The 25,054-nt window shown below is 35.9% G+C and overlaps 1 protein-coding gene across 2 annotated transcripts; it reads right to left on the bottom strand.

The window, feature by feature from the left end:
- Positions 1–17,569: 17,569 nt before the first annotated feature.
- Positions 17,570–24,177, bottom strand: LOC112584486 (NKG2-A/NKG2-B type II integral membrane protein). Of its 2 annotated transcripts, XM_025283241.3 has the most exons (7): positions 24,017–24,177; positions 22,070–22,330; positions 21,585–21,683; positions 21,046–21,099; positions 20,339–20,490; positions 18,153–18,253; positions 17,570–17,836 (listed from the first exon to the last, which is right to left on the bottom strand). In XM_025283241.3, the coding sequence occupies exons 2-7, from the start codon at positions 22,254–22,256 to the stop codon at positions 17,719–17,721; spliced, it is 711 nt and encodes a 236-aa protein (XP_025139026.2). In that variant the 5' UTR covers positions 22,257–22,330; positions 24,017–24,177; the 3' UTR covers positions 17,570–17,718. The 2 variants fall into 2 exon arrangements, with proteins under 2 accessions (XP_025139026.2, XP_045021239.1); XM_045165304.1 differs by lacking the exon at positions 24,017–24,177 and having other exon boundaries at positions 22,070–22,684.
- Positions 24,178–25,054: the final 877 nt, after the last annotated feature.

Here is a 25,054-nt window from a genome sequence, read left to right as displayed (position 1 = left end):
AAAGCCTCCCTCTCCATATATACTCATTTTCTGAACTTAAATTCTTTGTATGTGTGTGTCTCTATGTACATGCAATGCTCATGTGTGTGCTAGTTGCTAAGTTATGTCCTCTTCTTTACAACCCCATGGACAGTAGCCTGCCAGCCTCCTCTGTTCATGGGATTTCCCAGGCAAGAATATCGCAGTGCGTTGCCATTCTCCAGGGGATCTTCCTGATCCAGGGATCAAACCTGTGTCTCCTGCATTACCAATAGATTCTTTACCACTGAGCCACCTGTATATGCCCATATATGTGTGCATATTTGTCTATATAATGAAAGTGTGCATTTTCCTATATACTTTTCAAAATGTAAACTAGAATATGGAACTTTTTATTTACTATCTATTCTTGAGACTTACAGTTTTGGAAAAGGCATTGACTTATCTTCCCATGTCCTAAGATTTCTGGTTCCTTTACGAGATAATCCAATCCAATAGAAATAGGATAGTCTGCTTTGAATGAAGTTCTGCAATAAAAAGTGATATATTCTATGAGAAAAATGTCTTTTCATAATTCTGAAATGAAATAATAATCTTTTTAATATTTTATTATTTTGAGTAACAAATAGTTTCAAGATCAATTTCATCCTGATTCTGTTCAAATGATAAAATAATAGAATCTTAGTTATATTTATTAAATATAGTGACATAAATGAGACATAAATTAACACTGTCTTAGCTTACCTATCTTTTTTTTTTAATTTTATTTCATTTTTAAACTTTACATAACTGTATTAGTTTTGCCAAATATCAAAATGAATCCGCCACAGGTATACATGTGTTCCCCATCCTGAACCCTCCTCCCTCCTCCCTCCCCATTCCATCCCTCTGGGTCGTCCCAGTACACCAGCCCCAAGCATCCAGTATCGTGCATCGAACCTGGACTGGCAACTCATTTCATACATGATATTTTACATGTTTCAATGCCATTCTCCCAAATCTTCCCACCCTCTCCCTCTCCCACAGAGTCCATAAGACTGTTCTATACATCACTGTCTCTTTTGCTGTCTCGTACACAGGGTTATTGTTACCATCTTTCTAAATTCCATATATATGCATTAGTATACTGTATTGGTGTTTTTCTTTCTGGCTTACTTCACTCTGTATAATAGGCTCCAGTTTCATCCACCTCATTAGAACTGCTTCAAATGTATTCTTTTTAATGGCTGAATAATACTCCATTGTGTATATGTACCACAGCTTTCTTATCCATTCATCTGCTGATGGACATCTAGGTTGCTTCCATGTCCTGGCTATTATAAACAGTGCTGCGATGAACATTGGGGTACTCGTGTCTCTTTCCCTTCTGGTTTCCTCAGTGTGTATGCCCAGCAGTGGGATTGCTGGATCATAAGGCAGGTCTATTTCCAGTTTTTAAGGAATCTCCACACTGTTCTCCATAGTGGCTGTACTAGTTTGCATTCCCACCAGCAGTGTAAGAGGGTTCCCTTTTCTCCACACCCTCTCCAGCATTTATTACTTGTAGACTTTTGGATCGCAGCCATTCTGACTGGTGTGAAATGGTACCTCATAGTGGTTTTGATTTACATTTCTCTGATAATGAGTGATGTTGAGCATCTTTTCATGTGTTTGTTAGCCATCTGTATGTCTTCTTTGGAGAAATGTCTATTTAGTTCTTTGGCCCATTTTTTGATTGGGTCATTTATTTTTCTGGAGTTGAGCTGTAGGAGTTGCTTGTATATTCTCAAGATTAGTTGTTTGTCAGTTGCTTCATTTGCTATTATCTTCTCCCATTCTGAAGGCTGTCTTTTCACCTTGCTAATAGTTTCCTTTGATGTGCAGAAGCTTTTAAGGTTAATTAGGTCCCATTTGTTTATTTTTGCTTTTATTTCCAATATTCTGGGAGGTGGGTCATAGAGGATCCTGCTGTGATGTATGTCAGAGAGTGTTTTGCCTATGTTCTCCTCTAGGAGTTTTATAGTTTCTGGTCTTACGTTTAGATCCTTAATCCATTTTGAGTTTATTTTTGTGTATGGTGTTAGAAAGTGTTCTAGTTTCATTCTTTTACAAGTGGTTGACCAGAGTTCCCAGCACCACTTGTTAAAGAGATTGTCTTTAATCCATTGTATATTCTTGCCTCCTTTGTCAAAGATAAGGTGTCCATATGTGCGTGGATTTATCTCTGGGCTTTCTATTTTGTTCCATTGATCTATATTTCTGTCTTTGTGCCAGTACCATACTGTCTTGATAACTGTGGCTTTGTAGTAGAGCCTGAAGTCAGGTAGGTTGATTCCTCCAGTTCCATTCTTCTTTCTCCAGATTGCTTTGGCTATTCGAGGTTTTTTGTTTTTCCATACAAATTGTGAAATTATTTGTTCTAGCTCTGTGAAGAATGCTGTTGGTAGCTTGATAGGGATTGCATTGAATCTATAGATTGCTTTGGGTAGTATACTCATTTTCACTATATTGATTCTTCCAATCCATGAACATGGTATAGTTCTCCATCTGTTAGTGTCCTCTTTGATTTCTTTCACCAGTGTTTTATAGTTTTCTATATATAGGTCTTTAGATTCTTTAGGTAGATATATTCCTAAGTATTTTATTCTTTCCGTTGCAATGGTGAATGGAATTGTTTCCTTAATTTCTCTTTCTGTTTTCTCATTATTAGTGTATAGGAATGCAAGGGATTTCTGTGTGTTGATTTTATATCCTGCAACTTTACTATAGTCATTGATTAGTTCTAGTAATTTTCTGGTGGAGTCTTTAGGGTTTTCTATGTAGAGGATCATGTCATCTGCAAACAGTGACAGCTTTACTTCTTCTTTTCCAATTTGGATTCCTTTTATTTCTTTTTCTGTTCTGATTGCTGTGGCCAAAACTTCCAAAACTATGTTGAATTGTAATGGTGAAAGTGGGCACCCTTGTCTTGTTCCTGACTTTAGAGGAAATGCTTTCAGTTTTTCACCATTGAGGATAATGTTTGCTGTGGGTTTGTCATATATAGCTTTGATTATGTTGAGGTATGTTCCTTCTATTCCTGCTTTCTGGAGAGTTTTGATCATAAATGGATGTTGAATTTTGTCAAAGGCTTTCTCTGCATCTATTGAAATAATCATATGGTTTTTATTTGTCAATTTGTTAATCTGGTGTATTACATTGATTGATTTGCGGATATTGAAGAATCCTTGCATCCCTGGGATAAAGCCCACTTGGTCATGGTGCATGATCTTTTTAATGTGTTGTTGGATTCTGATTGCTAGAATTTTGTTAAGGATTTTTGCATCTATGTTCATCAGTGATATTGGCCTGTAGTTTTCTTTTTTTGTGGAATCTTTGTCAGGTTTTGGTATTAGGGTGATGGTGGCCTCATAGAATGAGTTTGGAAGTTTACCATCCTCTGCAATTTTCTGGAAGAGTTTGAGCAGGATAGGTGTTAGCTCTTCTCTAAATTTTTGGTAGAATTCAGCTGTGAAGCCATCTGGACCTGGGCTTTTGTTTGCCGGAAGATTTTTTATTACAGTTTCAATTTCCGTGCTTGTGATGGGTCTGTTAAGATTTTCTATTTCTTCCTGGTCGAGTTTTGGAAAGTTGTACTTTTCTAAGAATTTGTCCATTTCTTCCTCGTTGTCCATTTTATTGGCATATAATTGTTGATAGTAGTCTCTTATGATCCTTTGTATTTCTGTGTTGTCCGTTGTGATCTCTCCATTTTCATTTCTAATTTTATTGATCTGATTTTTCTCCCTTTGTTTCTTGATGAGTCTGGCTAATGGTTTGTCAATATTATTTATCCTTTCAAAGAACCAGCTTTTGGTTTTGTTGATTTTTGCTATGATCTCTTTTGTTTCTTTTGCATTTATTTCTGCTCTAATTTTTAAGATTTCTTTCCTTCTACTAACCCTGGGGTTCTTCATTTCTTCCTTTTCTAGTTGCTTTAGGTGTAGAGTTAGGTTATTTATTTGACTTTGTTCTTGTTTCTTGAGGTGTGCCTGTATTGCTATGAACTTTCCCCTTAGGACTGCTTTTACCATATCCCACAGGTTTTGGGTTGTTGTGTTTTCATTTTCATTCATTTCTATGCAAATTTTGATTTCTTTTTTGATTTCTTCTGTGATTTGTTGGTTATTCAGCAGCGTGTTGTTCAGCCTCCATATGTTGGATTTTTTAATAGTTTTTCTCCTGTCATTGAGATCTAATCTTACTGCATTGTGGTCAGAAAAGATGCTTGGAATGATTTCTATTTTTTTGAATTTACCAAGGCTAGCTTTATGGCCCAGGATGTGATCTATCCTGGAGAAGGTTCCATGTGCGCTTGAGAAGAAGGTGAAATTCATTGTTTTGGGATGAAATGTCCTATAGATATCAATTAGGTCTAACTGGTCTATTGTATCATTTAAAGTTTGTGTTTCCTTGTTAATTTTCTGTTTAGTTGATCTATCCATAGGTGTGAGTGGGGTATTAAAGTCTCCCACTATTATTGTGTTACTGTTAATTTCTTCTTTCATACTTGTTAGCATTTGTCTTACATACTGCGGTGCTCCCGTGTTGGGTGCATATATATTTATAATTGTTATATCTTCTTCTTGGATTGATCCTTTGATCATTATGTAGTGACCATCTTTGTCTCTTTTCACAGTCTTTGTTTTAAAGTCTATTTTATCTGATATGAGTATTGCTACTCCTGCTTTCTTTTGGTCCCTATTTGCATGGAAAATCTTTTTCCAGCCCTTCACTTTCAGTCTGTATGTGTCCCCTGTTTTGAGGTGGGTCTCTTGTAGACAACATATGTAGGGGTCTTGTTTTTGTATCCATTCAGCCAGTCTTTGTCTTTTGGTTGGGGCATTCAACCCATTTACGTTTAAGGTAATTACTGATAAGTATGACCCCGTTGCCATTTGCTTTATTGTTTTGGGTTCGAATTTATACACAATTTTTGTGTTTCCTGTCTAGAGAATATCCTTTAGTATTTGTTGGAGAGCTGGTTTGGTGGTGCAGAATTCTCTCAGCTTTTGCTTGTCTGAAAAGCTTTTGATTTCTCCTTCATACTTGAATGAGATCCTTGCCGGGTACAATAATCTGGGCTGCAGGTTATTTTCTTTCATCATTTTAAGTATGTCTTGCCATTCCCTCCTGGCTTGAAGAGTTTCTATTGAAAGATCAGCTGTTATCCTTATGGGTATTCCCTTGTGTGTTATTTGTTGTTTTTCCCTTGCTGCTTTTAATATTTGTTCTTTGTGTTTGATCTTTGTTAATTTGATTACTATGTGTCTTGGGGTGTTTCGCCTTGGGTTTATCCTGTTTGGGACTCTCTGGGTTTCTTGGACTTGGGTGATTATTTCCTTCCCCATTTTAGGGAAGTTTTCAACTATTATCTCCTCAAGTATTTTCTCATGGTCTTTCTTTTTGTCTTCTTCTTCTGGGACCCCTATGATTCGAATGTTGTAGCGTTTAATATTGTCCTGGAGGTCTCTGAGATTGTCCTCATTTCTTTTAATTCATTTTTCTTTTATCCTCTCTGATTCATTTATTTCTACCATTCTATCTTCTAATTCACTAATCCTATCTTCTGCCTCTGTTATTCTACTATTTGTTGCCTCCAGAGTGTTTTTAATTTCACTTATTGCATTGTTCATTATATATTGACTCTTTTTTATTTCTTCTAAGTCCTTGTTAAACCTTTCTTGCATCTTCTCAATCCTTGCCTCCAGGCTATTTATCTGTGATTCCATTTTAATTTCAAGATTTTGGATCAATTTCACTATCATTATTCGGAATTCTTCATCAGGTAGATTCCCTATCTCTTCCTCTTTTGTTTGGTTTGGTGGGCATTTATCCTGTTCCTTTATCTGCTGGGTATTCCTCTGTCTCTTCATCTTGTTTAAATTGCTGAGTTTGGGGTGTCCTTTCTGTATTCTGGCAGTTTGTGGAGTTCTCTTTATTGTGGCATTTCCTCGCTGTGTGTGGGTTTGTACAGGTGGCTTGTCAAGGTTTCCTGGTTAGGGAAGCTTGTGTCGATGTTCTGGTGGATGGAGCTGTATTTCTTCTCTCTGGAGTGTAATGAAATGTCCAGTAATGAGTTATGAGATGTCTATGGTTTTGGGGTGACTTTGGGCAGCCTGTATCTTGAAGCTCAGGGCTGTGTTCCTTTGTTGCTGGAGAATTTGCTTGTTATGTCTTTCCCTGAAACTTGTTGGCCCTTGTGTGGTGCTTGGTTTCAGTGTCGGTATGGAGGCATTTGATGAGCTCCTGTCAATTAATGTTCCTTGGAGTCAGGAGTTCCCTGGAGTCAGGGTTTGGACTTAAGCCTCCTACTTCCAGTTATCAGTCTTAATTTTACAGTAGTTTCAAAACTTCTCCTTTTATACAGCACCACTGATAAAACATCTACGTTAAAGATGAAAAGTTTCTCTACTGTGAGGGTCACTCAGAGAGGTTCACAGCATTACATGGAGAAGAGAAGAGGGAGGAGGGAGTTAGAGGTGACCCAAATGAGATGAGGTGGAATCAATAGTGGAGATAGTGGGCTAGCCAGTAGTCACTTCCTTATGTGCACTCCACAACTGGACTGCTCAGAGATGTTCACGGAGTTATACAGAGAAGAGAAGAAGGAGGCAGGAGACCGAGGTGGCCAGAAGGATAAAAGGGGGAAATGAAAAGGAGGGAGACAGATCCAGCCAGTAATCAGTTCCTTAAGTGTTCTCCACCGTCTGGAACACACAGAAATTCACAGAGTTGCGTAGAGTAGAGAGGGGTTAGGGAGGAGATACAGGTGACCTGGTGGAGAAAATGGAGAGTCCAAAGGGAGAGAGAGCAGTCAAGCCAGTAATCTCGTACACTAGTGAAAAATGGGTCCTGAAGATTGGGTTCTTAAAGGTACAAAATTGGTAACAAATACATAAAAGCAAAAATTAGAAATCTAGAGTAGAGTTTGGAATTTCAAAAATGCGATGTTAATGAAAAGAAGAAGGAAAAGAAAGAGAGAAAAAACGAACAAAGAAAAACAAACAAGGTCGTGAAAATTATAAAGAAACTACAGGTACAAAATTGATAACTAATACCAAAAAGCAAAAATTAAAAATCTAGAGTAGAGTTTGGAATTTCAAAAATACAACGTTAAAAAAAAAAAGAAGAAGAAGAAGAAAAATAAAGAGAGAAAACAAACAAACCAACAAAAACAATGTCGCAAAAATTATAAAGAAAATACAGGTACAAAATTGATATCAAATACCAAAAAGCATAAATTAAAAATCTTGAGTAGAGTTTGGAATTGCAGATATACGATGTTATATAAAAGAAGAAGAGAAAGAAACAGAGGGAAAAAAAAGTCACAGAAATTATGAAAAAAACTATAGGTACAAAATTGATAACATATACCAAAAGGCTAAAATTAAAAATCTAGAGTAGAGTTTGGAATTTCAAAAACACAATGTTAAAGAAAAGAAGAAAAAGAAAAAAAAAAAAAAAACACGGTCAAAAAATTATAAAATATATATATGAAGTTTGCTGAAGAAGAAAAAAAAATAGGGTCTTTTTTTTTTTTTTTTGCAAAGTAATAGTTATAAAAGTGAAAATTAAAGGACAATAGAGGACTTAAAAAATTTTTTTTAATTAAAAAAAAAAAAGAAAGAAAGATTGATTGTAAAAATAGTAAAAATATATCTAGGTCTTTCTCTGGTTTTGTTGTGAGTATTGTGGGTTCAGTTCATTTTTGGCAGTTCCTTAGTCCGACTTATATTTCTCAAGATCTATAGGCCCCTTCCTATGTAATCCGTAGTAACCACAGGGTTTTAATCTATGGCCTGTAGCTTCCAAGGCGTTTCCCTCTGTTATAGCTTCTTCTGTTTGCTGGTCTCTTCAGTGTCTGGTTCCCGCCCTGACACAAAGGGGATGGTTGAGGACACTATTTTTTTTTTTTTTTTTTTTATTTAGGCTCACTTGTTCAGCCGCGCTGTGGGGAGGGAGGGAGGGATGCTGCAAACAGATAGCACTGGCGTGCGCTCGCAGTGCCTCAGCCACACTGGGTCTGCCCCCGCTCACGGCGCCTGTAGCCTCCCTGCCCACACTGCTTGGGCTCTAGGTTGTTCCGCTGGGAACAATCAGAGGCCGGCCCTGGGCTGAGCTCCCAGGTCCAAGCCACTCAGGTTCAGGCACTCAGGTAGTCCTCAGAGGCGCAGACTCGGTTGGGCCTGCGTTTTGTGTTCTTCCCAGATCCAAGCAGCTCAGGTGATGAGGTGTTTGGCGGGCGCCAATGCTGCGACTTATCGCCTCCCCGCCACTCGGTTATCTGGGTGTAAAACCGGCGCACCTTCTCAGGCAGCTGTTGACCGTCCAGACCCCCAAGAAGTTTTAGTTAGCAAAGAAGCCTGCTTACAGTTTTATAGATAGTGTCTCTCTGGGGCTGCGATTGCCCCCTTCCGGCTCTGGCTGCCTGTCACCAGAGGGGGAAGGTCTGCAGCCGGCTATCTCTGTTCAGTCCTTTGTTCTGTGCGCGGGCCTGGCGGTGTCTTAGGTTAGGGCTGGCTTTTCGCGTGGTAGATATCCCACAGTCTGGTTTGCTAGCCCAAATTATTTCGCTCAGATAGCGCTCAGGACATTCGGCCCGATTCTTACTCTAAGGGACACAGCCCGCGCCGCGCTTCCCTGCCCAGCCCCCGCTGGCTAATGCCGTGAGCAGGCGTCTGCGCTGTTTCTCCGCTGGGGGAGTTACCGTAAGGCTCACAATCCGCGATTTTTAATTGTTTATTTTTTTTTTCCCCTCCCTTTTATGTTGCCCTCTGTGCTTCCAAAGCTCGGCACAGATTCGGCAGTGAGAGGGTTTCCTGGTGTTTGGAAACTTCTCTCTTTTTAAGACTCCCTTCCCGGGACGGAACTCCGTCCCTCCCTCTTTTGTCTCTTTTTTTGTCTTTTATATTTTTTCCTACCTCCTTTCGAAGAGTTGGGCTGCTTTTCTGGGTGCCTGATGTCCTCTGCCGGCATTCAGAAGTTGTTTTGTGGAATTTCCTCGATGTTTAAATGCTCTTTTGATGAATTTGTGGGGGAGAAAGTGTTCTCCCCGTCCTACTCCTCCGCCATCTTGGCTCCTCCCTCACCTATCTTTTTTTTTAAGATTTTTTGGATGTAGATCATTTTTAAAGCTTTTATTGAATGTGTTGTAATATTGCGTTTTTTATACTTTTGATTTTTAGCCGAGAGGCATGTGGGCTTTTAGCTGTATAACGAGGGATCACATCTGTACCTTGTGTGCTGAAAGGTAAAGTCTTATCCATTGGACCACTAGGGAAGTCCTGTACCTATCTTATTTAATCTTCAGGCTAAAATATCTTACTTTACTTTCAAAACTGACACTTGTAGCTGAAGAAAAAATTCTGAGCAAAATTGGTTGGTATTTTGAGGTCCAGGTGTGACATGTGAGGTTTTTACCAATGTCATTTAAATTGTTTTTCAAAAGTACTGTGCTTATTTTTTGTGGTGTGAGCATTTTGAAGAAGTGGTCCTTATTCTACCAGATGAAATGTTTACATAGGTATCTGGAAATTACTCGATAAGTACAAATGTAACTGATGTTCATCTTGTAACTTAATTTTTACCACATTTATGCACATATATTCAGATTTCCCTGATGGCTCAGTGGTAAAGAACCTGCCTGCTAATGAAGGTGATGAGGATTTGATCTCTGGTTCTGGAAGATTCCCTGGAGAAGGAAATGGTCACCCACCCAAGTACTCTTGCCTGGGAAATCCCATGGACAGAGGAGACTGGCAGGCTACAGTCCATGGGGTCACAAAAGAGTCGACATGACTTAGCAACTAAAAAAGTTGTGGGATACACACACACACACATATATGCACATACATGCAATACAATATTCAGCCACAAGAAAGAAGGAAATTCTGCCATTTGCAACAACATAGATGAACTTTAAGGACATTATACTAAATGAAATAAGTCAGACAAAGACAAGTGTTGTATGCTGTCAGTTATTTTTGGAATCTAAAAAACTGAACTCATAGAAGCAGAGAGCAGAATAGTAGGTTCTAGGTGCTGGGGAGCAGAGAAGGAGGAGAAATGTTCAAAGGGTACATAATTTCAGTTATAAAATAAATACATGATGAGTATCTAATATACAGGATTGTGACTGTAATTTAAAATATTGTATTCAATACTTGAATGTTGCTGAGAGGATCTTAAATATTCTCACCAGAAGAAAGAAATGGTAATTATGTGGCTGGTGGTATTCACTTTACAATATATGTGTATAAAATCAACACATTGTATACCTTGAACTTACACAGTGTTATATGTCAATTATAGCTCAATAAAGTTGGAAAAAATAAAAAAAAGAAAAATGTTCCATTTAAAATAGATCAAAAATAATAAATATCCAGAAATATATTTAACTAATATGTGCAAAATATATACTTTAAAAACAAAATTGTTAAAAATCAAAGGTTTAAATAAATGGATGGAAAGATATATCATATTTCCCTTATGTCACATGTGAAAATTAACTGCAAATGGATGAAGCACAAACATTAAGAAGTAAAAACAATGCTTTAGATAGCATAGGTGAAAGTTGTGATCCTGGATTAGGCAATGGTTTCTTAGATATGATACTAAAAGCCTCTGTTTCAGAATAACAATATTTTTTATCTCTTATAGCAGGATAAAATTAGAGTTAATTGCCTATAATGAATATGGTGATCATATTGCTGCATAGGGAGAAAGCCTCTCTTATAATGATTATTTAGGAATATTTGTTGCCTGATTTTATAATTTATGTTCTACCCCAAAATCTGTTTCTATCTTTAGTAGCCTAAGAGAGAGACAAAACACAAACTATATTTATATTAGAAGTTTGAAATCATTATGTACTTTTCTGGAGTTTTGTTACCAGAGAGGACTTATTCTGTTCTGATATTTGGGTACCTAGAAAAAAAATGGAAGTATCTTTTAAAATATTAACATTGATTTAAATAAATCATAATAATTTTAGTTTTTAGTTTAAACATGGTGTTTGTAGGATTTAGGATGATCTGGAAAAAATTGCTTTAAGAATAATTAATGAGGTAATGAAGACTGGGGGGGGGGTGTATATTTCAAAAACCTTAGAGAAGAGACTCCACCACCTCTTACAATACTTGGTTCAAGCAATCTCAAGAATTAATTTGTTTTTCTCAGTAAGGTGTTTCAATTTCTTAAAGTATATCTTTGAGTTATGAAATCAGAAAATATCTATGTATATATTTAATTTTCCTACAATCATTCTGTAATTTATATTTTGCTCAACTCGGAATAACCATTCAATACTTAGGCTAAATGCACACATTAAAATAAGAGTTCTATTCCATAATAATATGACATTTTAGAGTCACTGACGATCATTAAAATGAAAGGTTCAATCATAATCTTTCAAAACTTGACTTACGTGGAATAGAAGTTATCACTCTCACTATAGTATACATCAAGACAAAACAGATGATTCCCAGGATCACAACAATGAGCTTCTCTCGAGCTGATGGTGAATCTGCAGGGAGAGAAAATGAAACACTGAGAAAGGAGTGATGGAGACAGTTATTTTAGAAGAACAAAAGATCCCACATCCGTGAGAATTCAAAGACATCAACTTGGACCCCAAAACATTTACCATTGCAATCCTCCTCTCAGAATATACCTTTCCTTTTTCAGTGAATATAAGGCTTCACGAGTTGTAGATCAAAGACTACTTAGGTAGTCCTAGAGGAGGGCATGGCAACCTTCTCCAGCATTCCTGCCTGGAGAATCCCCATGGACAGAGGAGCCTGGCGGGCTACAGTCCATGGGGTGGCAAAGAGGTGGACACAACTGAGCGACTAAGCACAGCACAGCACAGCACATATGTCATATTAGAATATTGTATTTCAAACTCCAGCTCTAAGTCTCATTAATAAAATCATGTAAGCGGGTAAATGCTTTACACTTGCAGTGGTAGTTCCTGTCATTCCACTGACATAATGAAAGGCAATTTCAAAGTTTAATCCCACGTAGGTTTTCTCCTGCTCAGCTGCTAAAATTGATCTTTTCAGGATCTTACCTCTCATTTGCTGTCTCCTGGTGTCCTTAACCAGACTCGGTTCTGAGTAGCTTTCCTTTTGGTTCTTCATCTCTGTGGCTGTTTAATGTCAAGGATGTTGTTCTATGGAAACTTTACATAAATAGTTAATAAATTGTGTATAAAATCACAAGAAACCTTGAAAGGTTAAACTGGGTGATGTGTGAGATCAGTTAACAGCACTCATTTAGCAGCTGAGCAAATCCAAGTTTGGTTGTCATTTCAGTAGACCTTTAGACAACTGTTTCAGGGTAGAGTAACTAGTTTTAAAAATAGTATTTGGTGTTTAATAACCAAGAGTGGTGGGAATGAGTGGGAGATGAGAGGGAAACTGAAAGGAGGGGACATAGGTACACCTATGGTTAATTTATGCTGATGTATGACAGAAATCAAGCCAATATTGTAAACCAGTCATCAATCAGTTAAAAACAACTAATTCTCTGTTTGACATAATGTTACTTGTTTATTGGAACAATGAAAATTAGCAGATCACTGAAAAAGTTCATAAATAGTAATATCCTGATGAATTGAAAGTCAAAATTCACAGAAACACTTGAAAATTGTTATAATTTCTTTGTTCAAATTAAAGTCCATATTGGAAAAACATGCACCAATTATATAGGTAAGTTTAAAATCCATTAAAAGTGTAAGACAGCTTTCTATGATGAGGGAATAACAGTACTGGCATATATGGTACACTCTGCATTCAACTACTTTAATTGGGACATTCACTAATGAAAAGGGAATGAGATGCTATCAAATAATTTTTCTATTTTGAGTGATTGTGGAGCTCTAAGAAATCATTAAAAAACTAAAGAAATATTTTACATGTTAAAAATGGTACATGACATACTAAATTCTCCAAAAGAGTTTATCATATAAAGACAAAACAATGTTAAAATGTCATTAAATACTTATTTTACATGCATAATTGACAATTGACAATGGCTAAGATATGAAATCACAAAATGATAAGGAAAAGCATACATCATTTATGGAAGAACAATGTTGGTACAAACTTCCAGGAAGATCCTGAGGCTGTTAAGTCAATGAGGGAAGCTTTCGTTGTATCAGCAATTATAATCAGTCAATAATGTGCCTTAATAATTCAGTCAATGGATTCTGTAGTCAGTGCAATCTACAATTAATTCTGGCTTTGAAATTTACAATGTATGACCTTTAAAAATTATTTAGTATTTAGCAAATGAGTTTACTAATCTAAAATGAGAATAAAAATATGTATGATATAAAGCATGTAAAACACCTAATATTAAATTTGACTTTTATTTTATTTCTTATTTTAATACAATTGCCATGGTATTATTCATATCAGGCAATATAATTTATTAGACAGAAATCTCTGTGTTAGTGTGATGTATCTTTTTTCAAATATATGACCAAGTTTTTATAAAGCATTTGATTGTATATAATTGAGTTAATCCAGCATTTTACTGGAGGTACCATATTCTGGTTTTTACTTTAATTAGACCAGTGAAGAATTATATTGGCCATTCACAATTCTATGAATCCATTTTAATAACATATTTTTAAGGGCTGAGTTAAATATTTAATACTATATCTAATTCTATGTCCATTGATGACAAAATACAATGTTAACTGTCCCTTGTCCTGATGCTCCTGATACATCACAGAACAACAGAGGATAAGATGGTTGGATGGTGTCACTGAGTCAATGGACATGAGTTTGAGCAAGCTCTGGGAGTTGGTGATGGACAGGGAAGTCTGGCATAGTGCAGTCCATGGGATTGCAGAGTCAGACATGACTGAGTGACTGAACTGAAACCTGACAAAACCATTATGGTTTTTACAGATGTTAAACAGACAATAAAGCTGTATTATAAAAACTTTTTATGATCCATATGAAATAGAATGTCTAGAAAATGGAAATTACCAAATGTAATACAACAAATATAAACCTGTATGAGCTTAACATGTGTTAAATATATTAAGTTCACTGTATAAACCTTCCTACAAAAAATTCTAGGAGCCCTAATGGTAACAGTAGTGAATAATAACACTTAAAACTATGCCATGTCTTTCACCATAAAACAGAGGCTTCCATAGAACCTTGATAACAAAACATGTCAAGTTACATAATATCAATGGACTCAGTCCAAACTCTTTATGATAATGGATGAAGAAAATCATCTTAATCTAAATATGATATATGCAGTGATTTTTCAAAGGAAGAAAATACAGAATGATTTTTGTGGTTTTATTTCAGGAATGCATAATTGGTCAACATTTGAAGGAAAGAGATATTTCAAAAACATTAAAAATTTTCTCATTCCATTGAAAGAAAAATATTAAAATGTTAACATGACTGATTGCATACAAAACCTATAAGAAAATTATGAATACTATAGAATTGCTTTCATGTTAGAAAGGTATATGAAAAAACCTTAAAAAACACCTCATATTTGAGCATGAAATATTGAAATATTTTCCCCCAGTATAGAAAGGATACTTATAAGACCTTTACTGTACCATCTGTTCAACATTGGAAATAACACATGTATACCTGTGGCAGATTCATTTTGATATTTGGCAAAACTAATACAATTATGTAAAGTTTAAAAAAAAAAAAAGCCAATTGGGTAAAAATAAGTCAAAAACAAGAAAAACAAAAAAAAGAAAAGAAACACAAGAAAAAGTTATTGCACCTGGAGAGAAGAAATAAAACGTGATTATTCAGAGATGCACTATTTATTTACATAAACAATCCAGAGGAATATATATTTGAAATGATAAAATTAATACATAGAATCAGAGAAGTCATTGGGCACAATTCTATTTGTAGCAGCAACAATTACTACAAATTTAAAAACAAAATTGCTATTTACAAAAGAATGGCTATGAAAAGTCCATATTTGTGTGAAATTTCACTATTGGAAACTGTAAAATATTATAGGGGCTGGTGGTCCAGTGGTTTGGATTACTTGCTTCCCAGTGCAGGGAGTGGGCGTTCAATCCCTGGTCACTGAATCAAGATACCACATGCTGAACAGTGTCACACAAATAAATAAATAAATAAAAACTGATCAATAAAATAGGGAGAATTTAAAGAAAACCTAATTGATTGGAAGGATAAAGCATGAATATTGACTGGAAGGGTCAATACTGTAAGACAATTATCTTCAGAAATTATTTTAAAGATTAAACGCTGTCCCAAAGCAGTTATATTTAAAAAAACTTTATTGAGGTTTAATTTACAGAACATAAAATTTATCCATGTAAAATATATAACTCCATGATTTTAAAATTATTCACAGTTTACGACCATCACTACTATCAAACTTTAGAAAGCATTCATCAGTAATCAATTTGCAGTCTTTTCCTATTGCGTCTCTTTACAACCCTTAGTAATCACTAATCTACTTTTGGTCTCTCTACTCCTATTTTTGATATTACATGGAAATGGGCTCCAATCACAATATGCAATCTTTTAGAAGTTTGAATGCCATAAACATTCTGTTGAGCAAAAAAAGTGAGACACAAAGTAATGATACCTATATTTTTGGATGTGTATATGATACTTCAGTGGGGTGTTCCAGGGGGCACTAGTGGTAAAGAGACTGCCTGCCAGTGCAGGAGATGAGGGTTTGATCCCTGGGTCAGGAAGGTCCTCTAGGGAATATGAAATGATAGCCCACTCCAGTAGTCTTTTTTTTTTTTAATTACTTTAGTTTAATTGGAGAATAATTACTTTAAAATATTGTGGCATGTTTCTCATACATGGACAGGAATCAGCCATGGGTGCACATGTGTTCCTCCATTCAGAACCCTGCTCTCACCTTCCTCCCTCCCCCATCCCTTGAGTTGTCCCAGAGCACCAGCTCTGAGAGTCCTGCTTCATGCATCCAACTTGCACTGGTCATCTCTTTTATATATGGGAATATACATGTTTCAATGCTATTCTCTCAAATCATCCCACCCTCGCCTTCTCCCACATACTCCAAAAGTCTGTTCTTTACATCTGTGTCTCTTTTGTTGCCTTGCGTATAGGAACATTATTACCTTCTTTCTAAAGTCCATATATATGCATTAATATAGTGTATTGATGGTTCTCTTTCTGATTTAGTTCCCTCTGTATAATAGGCTTCAGTTTCATCCACCTCATTAGAACTGATTCAAACGCTGGGAAAACCAGTCAACCATATGCAAAAGAATTAAACAGGAGCACTTTCTAACACCATAAACAAAAATAAACTCAAAATGGATTAAAGATCTAAATTTAACACTGTTGCTGCTGCTAAGTCGCTTCAGTCGTGTCCAACTCTGTGCGAACGCATAGATGGCAGCCCACCAGGCTTCCCCGTCCCTGGGATTCTCCAGGCAAGAACACTGGAGTGGGCTGCCATTTCCTTCTCCAATGTGAAAGTGAAAAGTGAAAGTGCAGTCGCTCAGTCGTGTCCGACTCTTAGCGACCCCATGGACTGCAGCCTACCAGGCTCCTCCATCCATGGGATTTTCCAGGCAAGAGTACTTGAGTGGCGTGCCATTGCCTTCTCCAAAATTTAACACTGCTGCTGCTAAATCACTTCAGTCGTGTCCAACTCTGTGTGACCCCATAGACGGCAGCCCACCAGGCCCTGCCGTCCCTGGTATTCTCCAGGCAAGAACACTGGAGTACATTGCCATTTCCTCCTCCAATGCATGAAAGTGAAAAGTGAAAGTGAAGTCATTCAGTCGTGTCCAACTCTTCGCGACCCCATGGACTGCAGCCTACAAGGCTCCTCCATCCATGGGATTTTCCAGGCAAGAGTACTGGGGTGAAACTCTTAAAACTCATAGGAAAAGAGTCGTAACACCCTCTGACATAAATCACAGCAAGATTCTCTATGACCCACCTTGTGGAGTAATGGAAATAAAAACAAAAATACAAATGGGACCTAGTTAAACTTAAAAGCTTTTGCACAACAAAGGAAACTATAAGCAAGGTGGAAAGGCAGCCTTCAGAATAGAAGACAATAATAGCAAATGAAACAACTGACAAAGAATTAAGCTACAAAATATACAAGCAGTTCATGCAGCTCAATCTCAGAAAAATGAACAACTCAATCAAAAAGTGGGCCAAAGAACTAAACAGACATTTCTCCAAGAAGATATACAGAAGGCTAATAAAACACATGAAAAGATTTGTAGCTTTCTTATATCACAACATTACTCATTATTAGAGAAATGCAAATTAAAAACACAATGAGGTATCGTCTCTGCCGGTCAGAATGGCCACCATAAAAAAGTCGAAAAATAGCTGTAGAGGGTGTGGAGAAAAGGAAACCCTCTTACACTGTTGATGGGAATGCAAACTGGTACAGCCTCTATGGAGAACAGTGTGGAAATTCCTTAAAAACCTGGGAATAGAACCACTCCAGTATTCTTGACTGGAGAATTCCTTGGACAGAGAAGCCTGACCGCCTATAGTCCATGGGGTCTCAAAGAGTCAGACACAACTGAACAAATGAGCACACACAATTATATTTCAACTGTTTTTGAAAAACATGCATTATCAGAAAAAATAATATAATTCATTTTAAAATGTATGCAATCAGAATATTATTTCTATTTCATAAAAGGTCAAGTTACCCAACAGCATCCAAACTCATATTTTAACTCTCAAGCTTACGCTTACAATGATATACATTTGGAAACTGACAGTCTTCTGCTCCAATGTCCCATAAAGATTGTGCAGCACAGTTATGTTCACCAGGTAATTTGTCTGTTATCCTGTTATGGAAAAATGCATAATTCTGTTATATGAAGACAATTCATGAAACAATAGCATTTTCCATGTAACTGTAATATAAGGTATTTTGAAAATGGGTAATGAAGTCTTTAATAAAATTTCAGTAAGAGCTTGTTACTAGGAAATTGGGCTACAGAGTAGCCTAGTTTTCAACATTGGTATCAACATTTTATTAACTTTCAATATCTTTCTTCAGCTTTCTATAATTCGACTAAAACAAGTGTATTTGTATTATTTTAAATATATTTCTTTTTTGTATTTTTCCTCCTCTATATAGCATTCTTTTTACAAACTTACTGTAGTTTGCAAGTTGAACCATTTAGCCACTTCCAAGGACGACCGCGGCCTTCACGAGAGACTTGAATCCACGAAACAATCGATAGGGACGTCAGAAATTTCTAGCCCAAAATAAAGAATTTTCACTTAAATAGTCATTATGAAATGTTTTTGTTAATTTTTAAAATGCAAGTCAAAGGATGTGTTCTTTCATAGCATCTTTCAATCTTTGAACAAATTGAGCATGTTAGATTCTAATCTAACACTAAAAAACATAGGAGTTGAAAGTTTGAAGTTTTAATAGTGCCATAAATATTAATCAATATCTGTACTTTTGATTCAAAATAAACTCTACATTTATACTTATCAGTTTCACTGTGTTCTAATGTTAATCGGGAAAATTCCTTTTTTTTTTTTTTGACAGCCATTTAATAAAGGGAATATTTACAAAGACATGAACTAGTTGTAGAGATCCCACAGAAGAATACACCTTGCATAACAACTTGGGGATACTTAGAGCTGTGAACTACATCTGACATTAAGCCTAAGGGAAAAGAAGGTGGAGTAATTCAATATGTGCAATGAGAAAAATTCTGATTCATATAATTTCATTTTTCCTCATGTCAAAACTAACATAGCAAGGCTTTAAATAAGTCTTTAGATTCCAAGACATTCATTTTTCTATTTATTGTGATAATATTGATGGATTTCTCTACTATTATATGTTTCTCAGAATTTCAGTTTTAGAGGGAAATTAAGGAAATGAAATTGAGAAAATAAGTGACATGAGAGCCAGATTTGGTTTTCTGAGCCTGACACCATTCTTTGACTAAGATAAACCCCAAAGCCATCTGTTTCTGTATTGGTGGAATCAGTGGACCAAACAAGGGGTCAGAGACTCATTTCTCTCTGCTCCTCCCTGCTAAGTTCAACTGTAAACATGGGAACTAATGAAAGACACGAGAAAGGAGAACTCTGAAAGGTGGAAAGAGAAGGGTGATGTGGCTTGAGACTTCCCTGCAGACCCATTCCTCTGTAATCGCTAATCACTCTCGGTGAAGAGAGAACAAGGTGGTAGGTGAGGGAGTGATAATTAGGGGCATCTTGTATCTCCCCACCAACCAGGTGAAAGTGACCTAGGCTTCTTACTTCCCAAACACCCAATACCTAACCTAGCTGTTGGAGGTGGCATAGCTCAGCCATTCCTCCTGTGTGTTGAGAGAATCATGTAGCCAACACCAGGTAAGCCTTACAAGGTGATCCATCAAGACTCTAACAAGGAGCAGTCACAGAACTTGCTCTGTCTCCTCTACTAGGAGGAAAGAGACACTAGGGTTGGGTGATAGGGGTGGGGGTGGGACCAGCAAAGGGGATGTCTTGACTAAAACTACTGAAGCTAGGAAGCCTCTTTATCCCTGAGGGTGTAAGACTCCATCTCCACCCAGCGGCATTAGAAAGAATGGATCTTAACTGTTGAATTCACACAATGAGCTGTGGAAATTTACAAACTTCACACAAAAGCAAAAATTTGGAGGAACTGAAAAATATCATATGGCAGTGATGAGACAGAAATAACCTGTATGATTCCATGTCCTGGAGTAGAAAATAGCAACCCACTTCAGTATTCTTGCCTGGAAAATTCCATGGACACAGGAGCCTGACAGGCTGAAATTTAATGAGGTTGCAAAGAGTCAGACACGATTGAACGACTAAGCACGAACACGGGATTCCATGTATATGATTCAAAAGCAATCAAAGAGATTCTATAATAGCAAATGTCAGGACAGGGAGTAAATAAGGAGGTGGAGAAGTGATAAGATATTACAGAGCGGTGGGGCTGCTGGGAAGTTGAAACTTCTATTCCATGATCTGATGTGCAATTACATAATTCTATAAGCAAAATTATATGTTTATTTTCCTTTATGTATGGTAAAATTAGATAGCACAGTGTATTTTAGAACTTAATAGCATTTGTAGAAGCATGGCTTTCTATGAAAAGCAAGAACCAGAAATTACCACACATGCATGAGTGGTATAAAAATGTAAATAAAATGTCATAAAGTTATATTCCATTGTTTAATGGAATACTAGCAGACCTTAAAATAAACAAGCTACAAATATGTACAAAGGCACAAGTAAATCCTAACAAATATAATGTTAAATAAATGAAGCCTTTAGCAAAGTGTTGGAAACATTTAATATCTTACCATTTCCTCTTCATTATCTATATAAAGAAGAGTAGAATTCTTAGCAGCACAGGATATCAAACTCTCATGCCACGATTTTTTTTCCAAACTAGTATAATAGCAGTTGTTGGAATATGTAAGCCAGTCTTTTGGACAATGACCACAATGACATTCTGAAGAAAGATTATGAATTACTATTCAAAAACAATTTGAATTTGAAAAATAAAAATTAACTTACACATATGCATAGATATAAACATATGTATACACACACACACACACACACACACACATATATATATATATATAATAACATATCTTTGCATCCTCAAGCCTGGTACATATAAAACAAATCTCATTCATGCATTCATAGAGAGGGTCTGTCTTTAATATATGTCCCCATATAAAGGAAACACATAGAAATATCTACTCTTTACATGTCCTGAAAACCAAGAAATGAAACTTCTATTTTAGAATAGCAAAATTATTTGTCTCTTAACATATTATAGCAGGAGGAAATTACAGCCAATTGCCAACAATGGATATGGTGATCATATTATTGCATAAGGAGAAGCACTCTCCTATAATCATTTATTTATGAATGTTTATTGCCTGATTTTATAAATTATGTTCTATCCCCAAATCTATTCTTATTTTCACTAGCCTAAGATAGAGACAAAAGTGAAGTGAATTGTATTCATATCAGAACTTTGAAAATCATTATGTACCTTTCTGGAGCCTTGTTATGAGAGAGGAGGAATTCTGTTCCTGTATTACAGTAGCTACAAAATTAATCATTAAAAAGTTAATATTGCTTTAAATGAATCATAATGATTTTAGTTTATGAGTTTAGAATTAGAATAATCTGAAATAAAACTGATTTAGCAAGAAAAATTAATTAGGTAATGAACTTGATGGAAAATATATTTCAAAAACCTAACGGAACAAACTTCACCATGTCTTACAGTATTTGCTTTAACCAATCTCAAGAATTAATTTGTATTTCTCAAAAAGATCTTTAAATCTCCTAAAGCATGCTTTTGAGTTATGAAATCAGAATATACATATACATGCTCTCTCTCCTGTGTTGTGTATTTCTGACAAACTCTCCTGTGTTGTATATTTCTGACAAATTAGATATACTGCATTGATTCTAAATGCATGTATTTTAATGATAGGCACATTCTATAATATTATGAAATGTTTAGCAGCACTGACCATCAGTAAAGTGATAAGTTCCCTTACAGTTTTTCAAAAACGTACTTACAGGGAGTAACAGTGATCACTGTCACCACAGTGGACATCAAGACGAGGCAGATGATTCCCAGGATCCCAGCAATGAACTTCTCTGGAGGTGACGGTGAACCTACAGGGACAGAAAAGGAAACTGAGAAAGGAGTGATGGGGACAGTTGTTTAGAGTTTACATACACAAGAACTCACATGAACACAGAGTTATGGATATAAACTTGGACCCCAACCCATTTTGACCACTGTAGTCTTTCTCTCAGAATATACCATTGCGTTTTCAGCAAATATAAGACTACAAGAGTTGTTGATCAAAGACTTCAAATTATAGTAATGCCAGAATAAAAGTAGTCCTCCGATTTCACATCAGAATCCCATATCCAGCGTTAAGTTCTGTTCCTCAAAGTGAAAAATATGTGAGCTTATCCCCTACTCTTTCTCCACAACTCTGCACCCCCACTGCACATCCTAGAACAGTTCCATGTGAGTCTAGTTAAATGTTTACCTTTGGCGTGGTGATTCTTGTCGTTCCCATGAAGATTCTGAGGAGCATTTTGAAGATTTAATTCTACATATGTTAATTCCTGCTCAGTCATTGAAACGGAACTTTTAGAAACCCTAGGTTTTCTTTTCTGCCTCTTTGAGTTCTTGACTCCCTTCAGTTCTGCATAGGTTACTTCTTGGTTATTCATCTCTGCAGCTGAGTGAGATCAAGGACTGTGCTTGAAGTGAACTGAGGTTGAGTGGTGTATGTGAGATAAGCACCCTGGTACAATGACACAGACGGGGCAAAGCGCTTAGTGCTCACTTTGCAGCTGAACAAACTTAAAGCCTGGTAAATCCTTACAACTTTAAACAAGTTTTTCACGATAGAATGCTTTTTTGAAAAACATATTCTATATTTGACACATATATTATTGATTGAAACAATGAAAAGCAATAAATTAGGCAGGAATAAAGAAATTCATGAACAATAATATCCTTATTAAGTCAGATTCCATGGAAACATTTTAAAACCATCATAGTGCTTGTGTTCAAATTAAAATGTTCTGTTAACCAGAGAGATTCGCCCATATTTATGATAATTTTGAAATTTAATATTGGTTAAAAACAGTTCTTTAAAGATGAGGAGAGAGTAATGTTGACATGTACAGTATTTCCTACACTAAATTACATTATTTGGTGACTTACATTTATTGATGAAAAGGGATAACAAACGGTCATTATTTCAAATGGTTGAGGAGTTCTGAGAAAGCATTAAAAACTGAGGAAATGCTTCATATATTGGAAAATGTTACCTGACACATTAAACATATATAACAAAGTAATATGAAAAATAAAACAATAGGAAAGACTAAAAGTTAATTATTTTACAAAAGTAGTTGATAATTGATTTAATGGCTAATATCTCTACCCACAAAATGATAAACATGTATAGGTCACTTATGGAAGAACACTGTTGGTTCAAACTTCCAGAAAGATCTGATAGATGTCCAAGTTAGTAAAGGTCATTTTAGCTGTATAAGTGATGGTAATTACTTATAAAAAATCCAGATAACATAATTTAATAATTCAGACAATTGATGCAGTAGTCAGAAATATCTGGAAATTAATTATGACTGAAATTTATAAAATGTGACTTTCAAAAAGTTATTTGCTATCTGGTAACCTATATTATTAATATAAAATGGAAATAAGTTTATGCAATATATAACGTGTGTAACACTGAGCACTCAACCTGGAATTTATAAGTTCTCAGTAATTATCAGTTTTAATTATTATCTTAGTCATCATTTCTATGGTACTATTTCTGATTTATATCAGCCTTTAGTTAGTATAACATATCTTTATGCAATATTTGATTTTTTAAAAATACTTTAATTATGACAATTAAGTTTAAATTAGCCTTTAGATATATGGCAAATCCAATACAATATTGTAAAGTTAAAAAATAAAATAAAATATATTAAAAAAAAGTTACTTCATCTTAAATTTCATTAAAAAATTAGGGTTCTTTTATTCAATCTAAAACATAGGGGAGGAATTATGTTTGGCCTTTTGCTATATAATGAATTCCTTTCCAAGAATCTGTGTATAGATGTTGAGCAAAACATGTATAAACGTATTATTATACAAAAAAGCTTACCATCTACTGATTATAAAATCCGAAACTAATTGTTCCCTATCATAAGGTCAATAAATTTCACTTAATATTATATACACCCCCAAATATGCATGTGTGTATTCAACAGACAATAATTTGAATACTTGGAGAAATGACCCAATATTTGGTATTTTATGGTTATTGTTTACACCAAATTATTAAAAAAACAATGTTATACTTTGATTTTGTTGTATATTTACTATAGCTCAGTTGCATCACCTCTAACATTTGTTAGTTCCCACTACGTGAGACGGTCTAGCAGAGAGACAGGAGAGGAGGGACACATACCTTCTGTTGGCCAGGAAGTCGTGCATTCTTTAGTGTGCAGATCAGGTTACTCTCTAAAAAGAGACCTGCTTAGGCTGGTAACGAAAGGAGAAATTTAAAAACTTAAAACCCAGTCAACAATAAGCAATGTCTGTGACCTTCACAGGCTGCCCTGTGAAGGCTCAGAGTGAAGCTAGAATGGAAAATATTGATTTGTCGTCAATGTGTCACTTCAGGTTTGAACAGGAAATCCTCACACTTAGGCGAGTTGAAGAGTTTAGCTTATCACACACCTTCAGAAAATAGGAGACTTTGGGCTCCAATTAAAAGGACAACTGGAACTCTAGTTGTGTTATTTACATTTTCCATGTTTAAATGCCTCTGAGAAATTGTTCTCATATACTGTAAGATCCATTAGATCTGATAAACAGAGTGCCTGAAGATCTATAGATGAAGCTTTGTGACACTGTATAGGAGGCAATGGTCAAGATCATCCCCAAGAAAAAGAAATGCAAAAAGGCAAGATGGTTGTCTGGGGAGGCCTTACAAATAGCTGAGAAAAGAAGAGAAGCTAAAGGCAAAGGAGAAAAGGAAAGATATATTCATCTAAATGCAGAGTTCCAAAGAATAGCAAGGAGAGATAAGAAAGCCTTCCTCAGTGACCAGTGCAAAGGATAGAGGAAAACAATAGAATGGGAAAGAGTAGCGATCTCTTCAAGAAGATTAGAGGTACCAAGGGAAAGTTTCATGCAAAGATGGTTACAATAAAGGACAGAAATGGTATGGGCCTAACAGAAGCAGAAGATATTAAGAAGAGATGGCAAGAATACACAGAAGAACTATATAAAAAAGATCTTCATGACCCAGATAAGTACCCAGATCACTTGCCTAGAGCCAGACATCTTGGAATGTGAAGTCAAGTGGGCCTTAGACAGCGTCACTATGAACAAAGCTAGTGGAGGTGATGGAATTCCAGTTGAGATATTGCAAATCCTGAAAGATGATGCTGTGAAAGTGCTACACGAAATATGCCAGCAATTTTGGAAAACTCAGCAGTGG

The sequence above is a fragment of the Bubalus bubalis genome, chromosome 4 (genome assembly GCF_019923935.1).
Source record: "Bubalus bubalis isolate 160015118507 breed Murrah chromosome 4, NDDB_SH_1, whole genome shotgun sequence".
In the NCBI taxonomy this organism is placed as follows: domain Eukaryota; kingdom Metazoa; phylum Chordata; class Mammalia; order Artiodactyla; family Bovidae; genus Bubalus; species Bubalus bubalis.
Note: the sequence above shows the minus strand (reverse complement) of the source record. Positions and strands in the feature narration are given on the sequence as shown.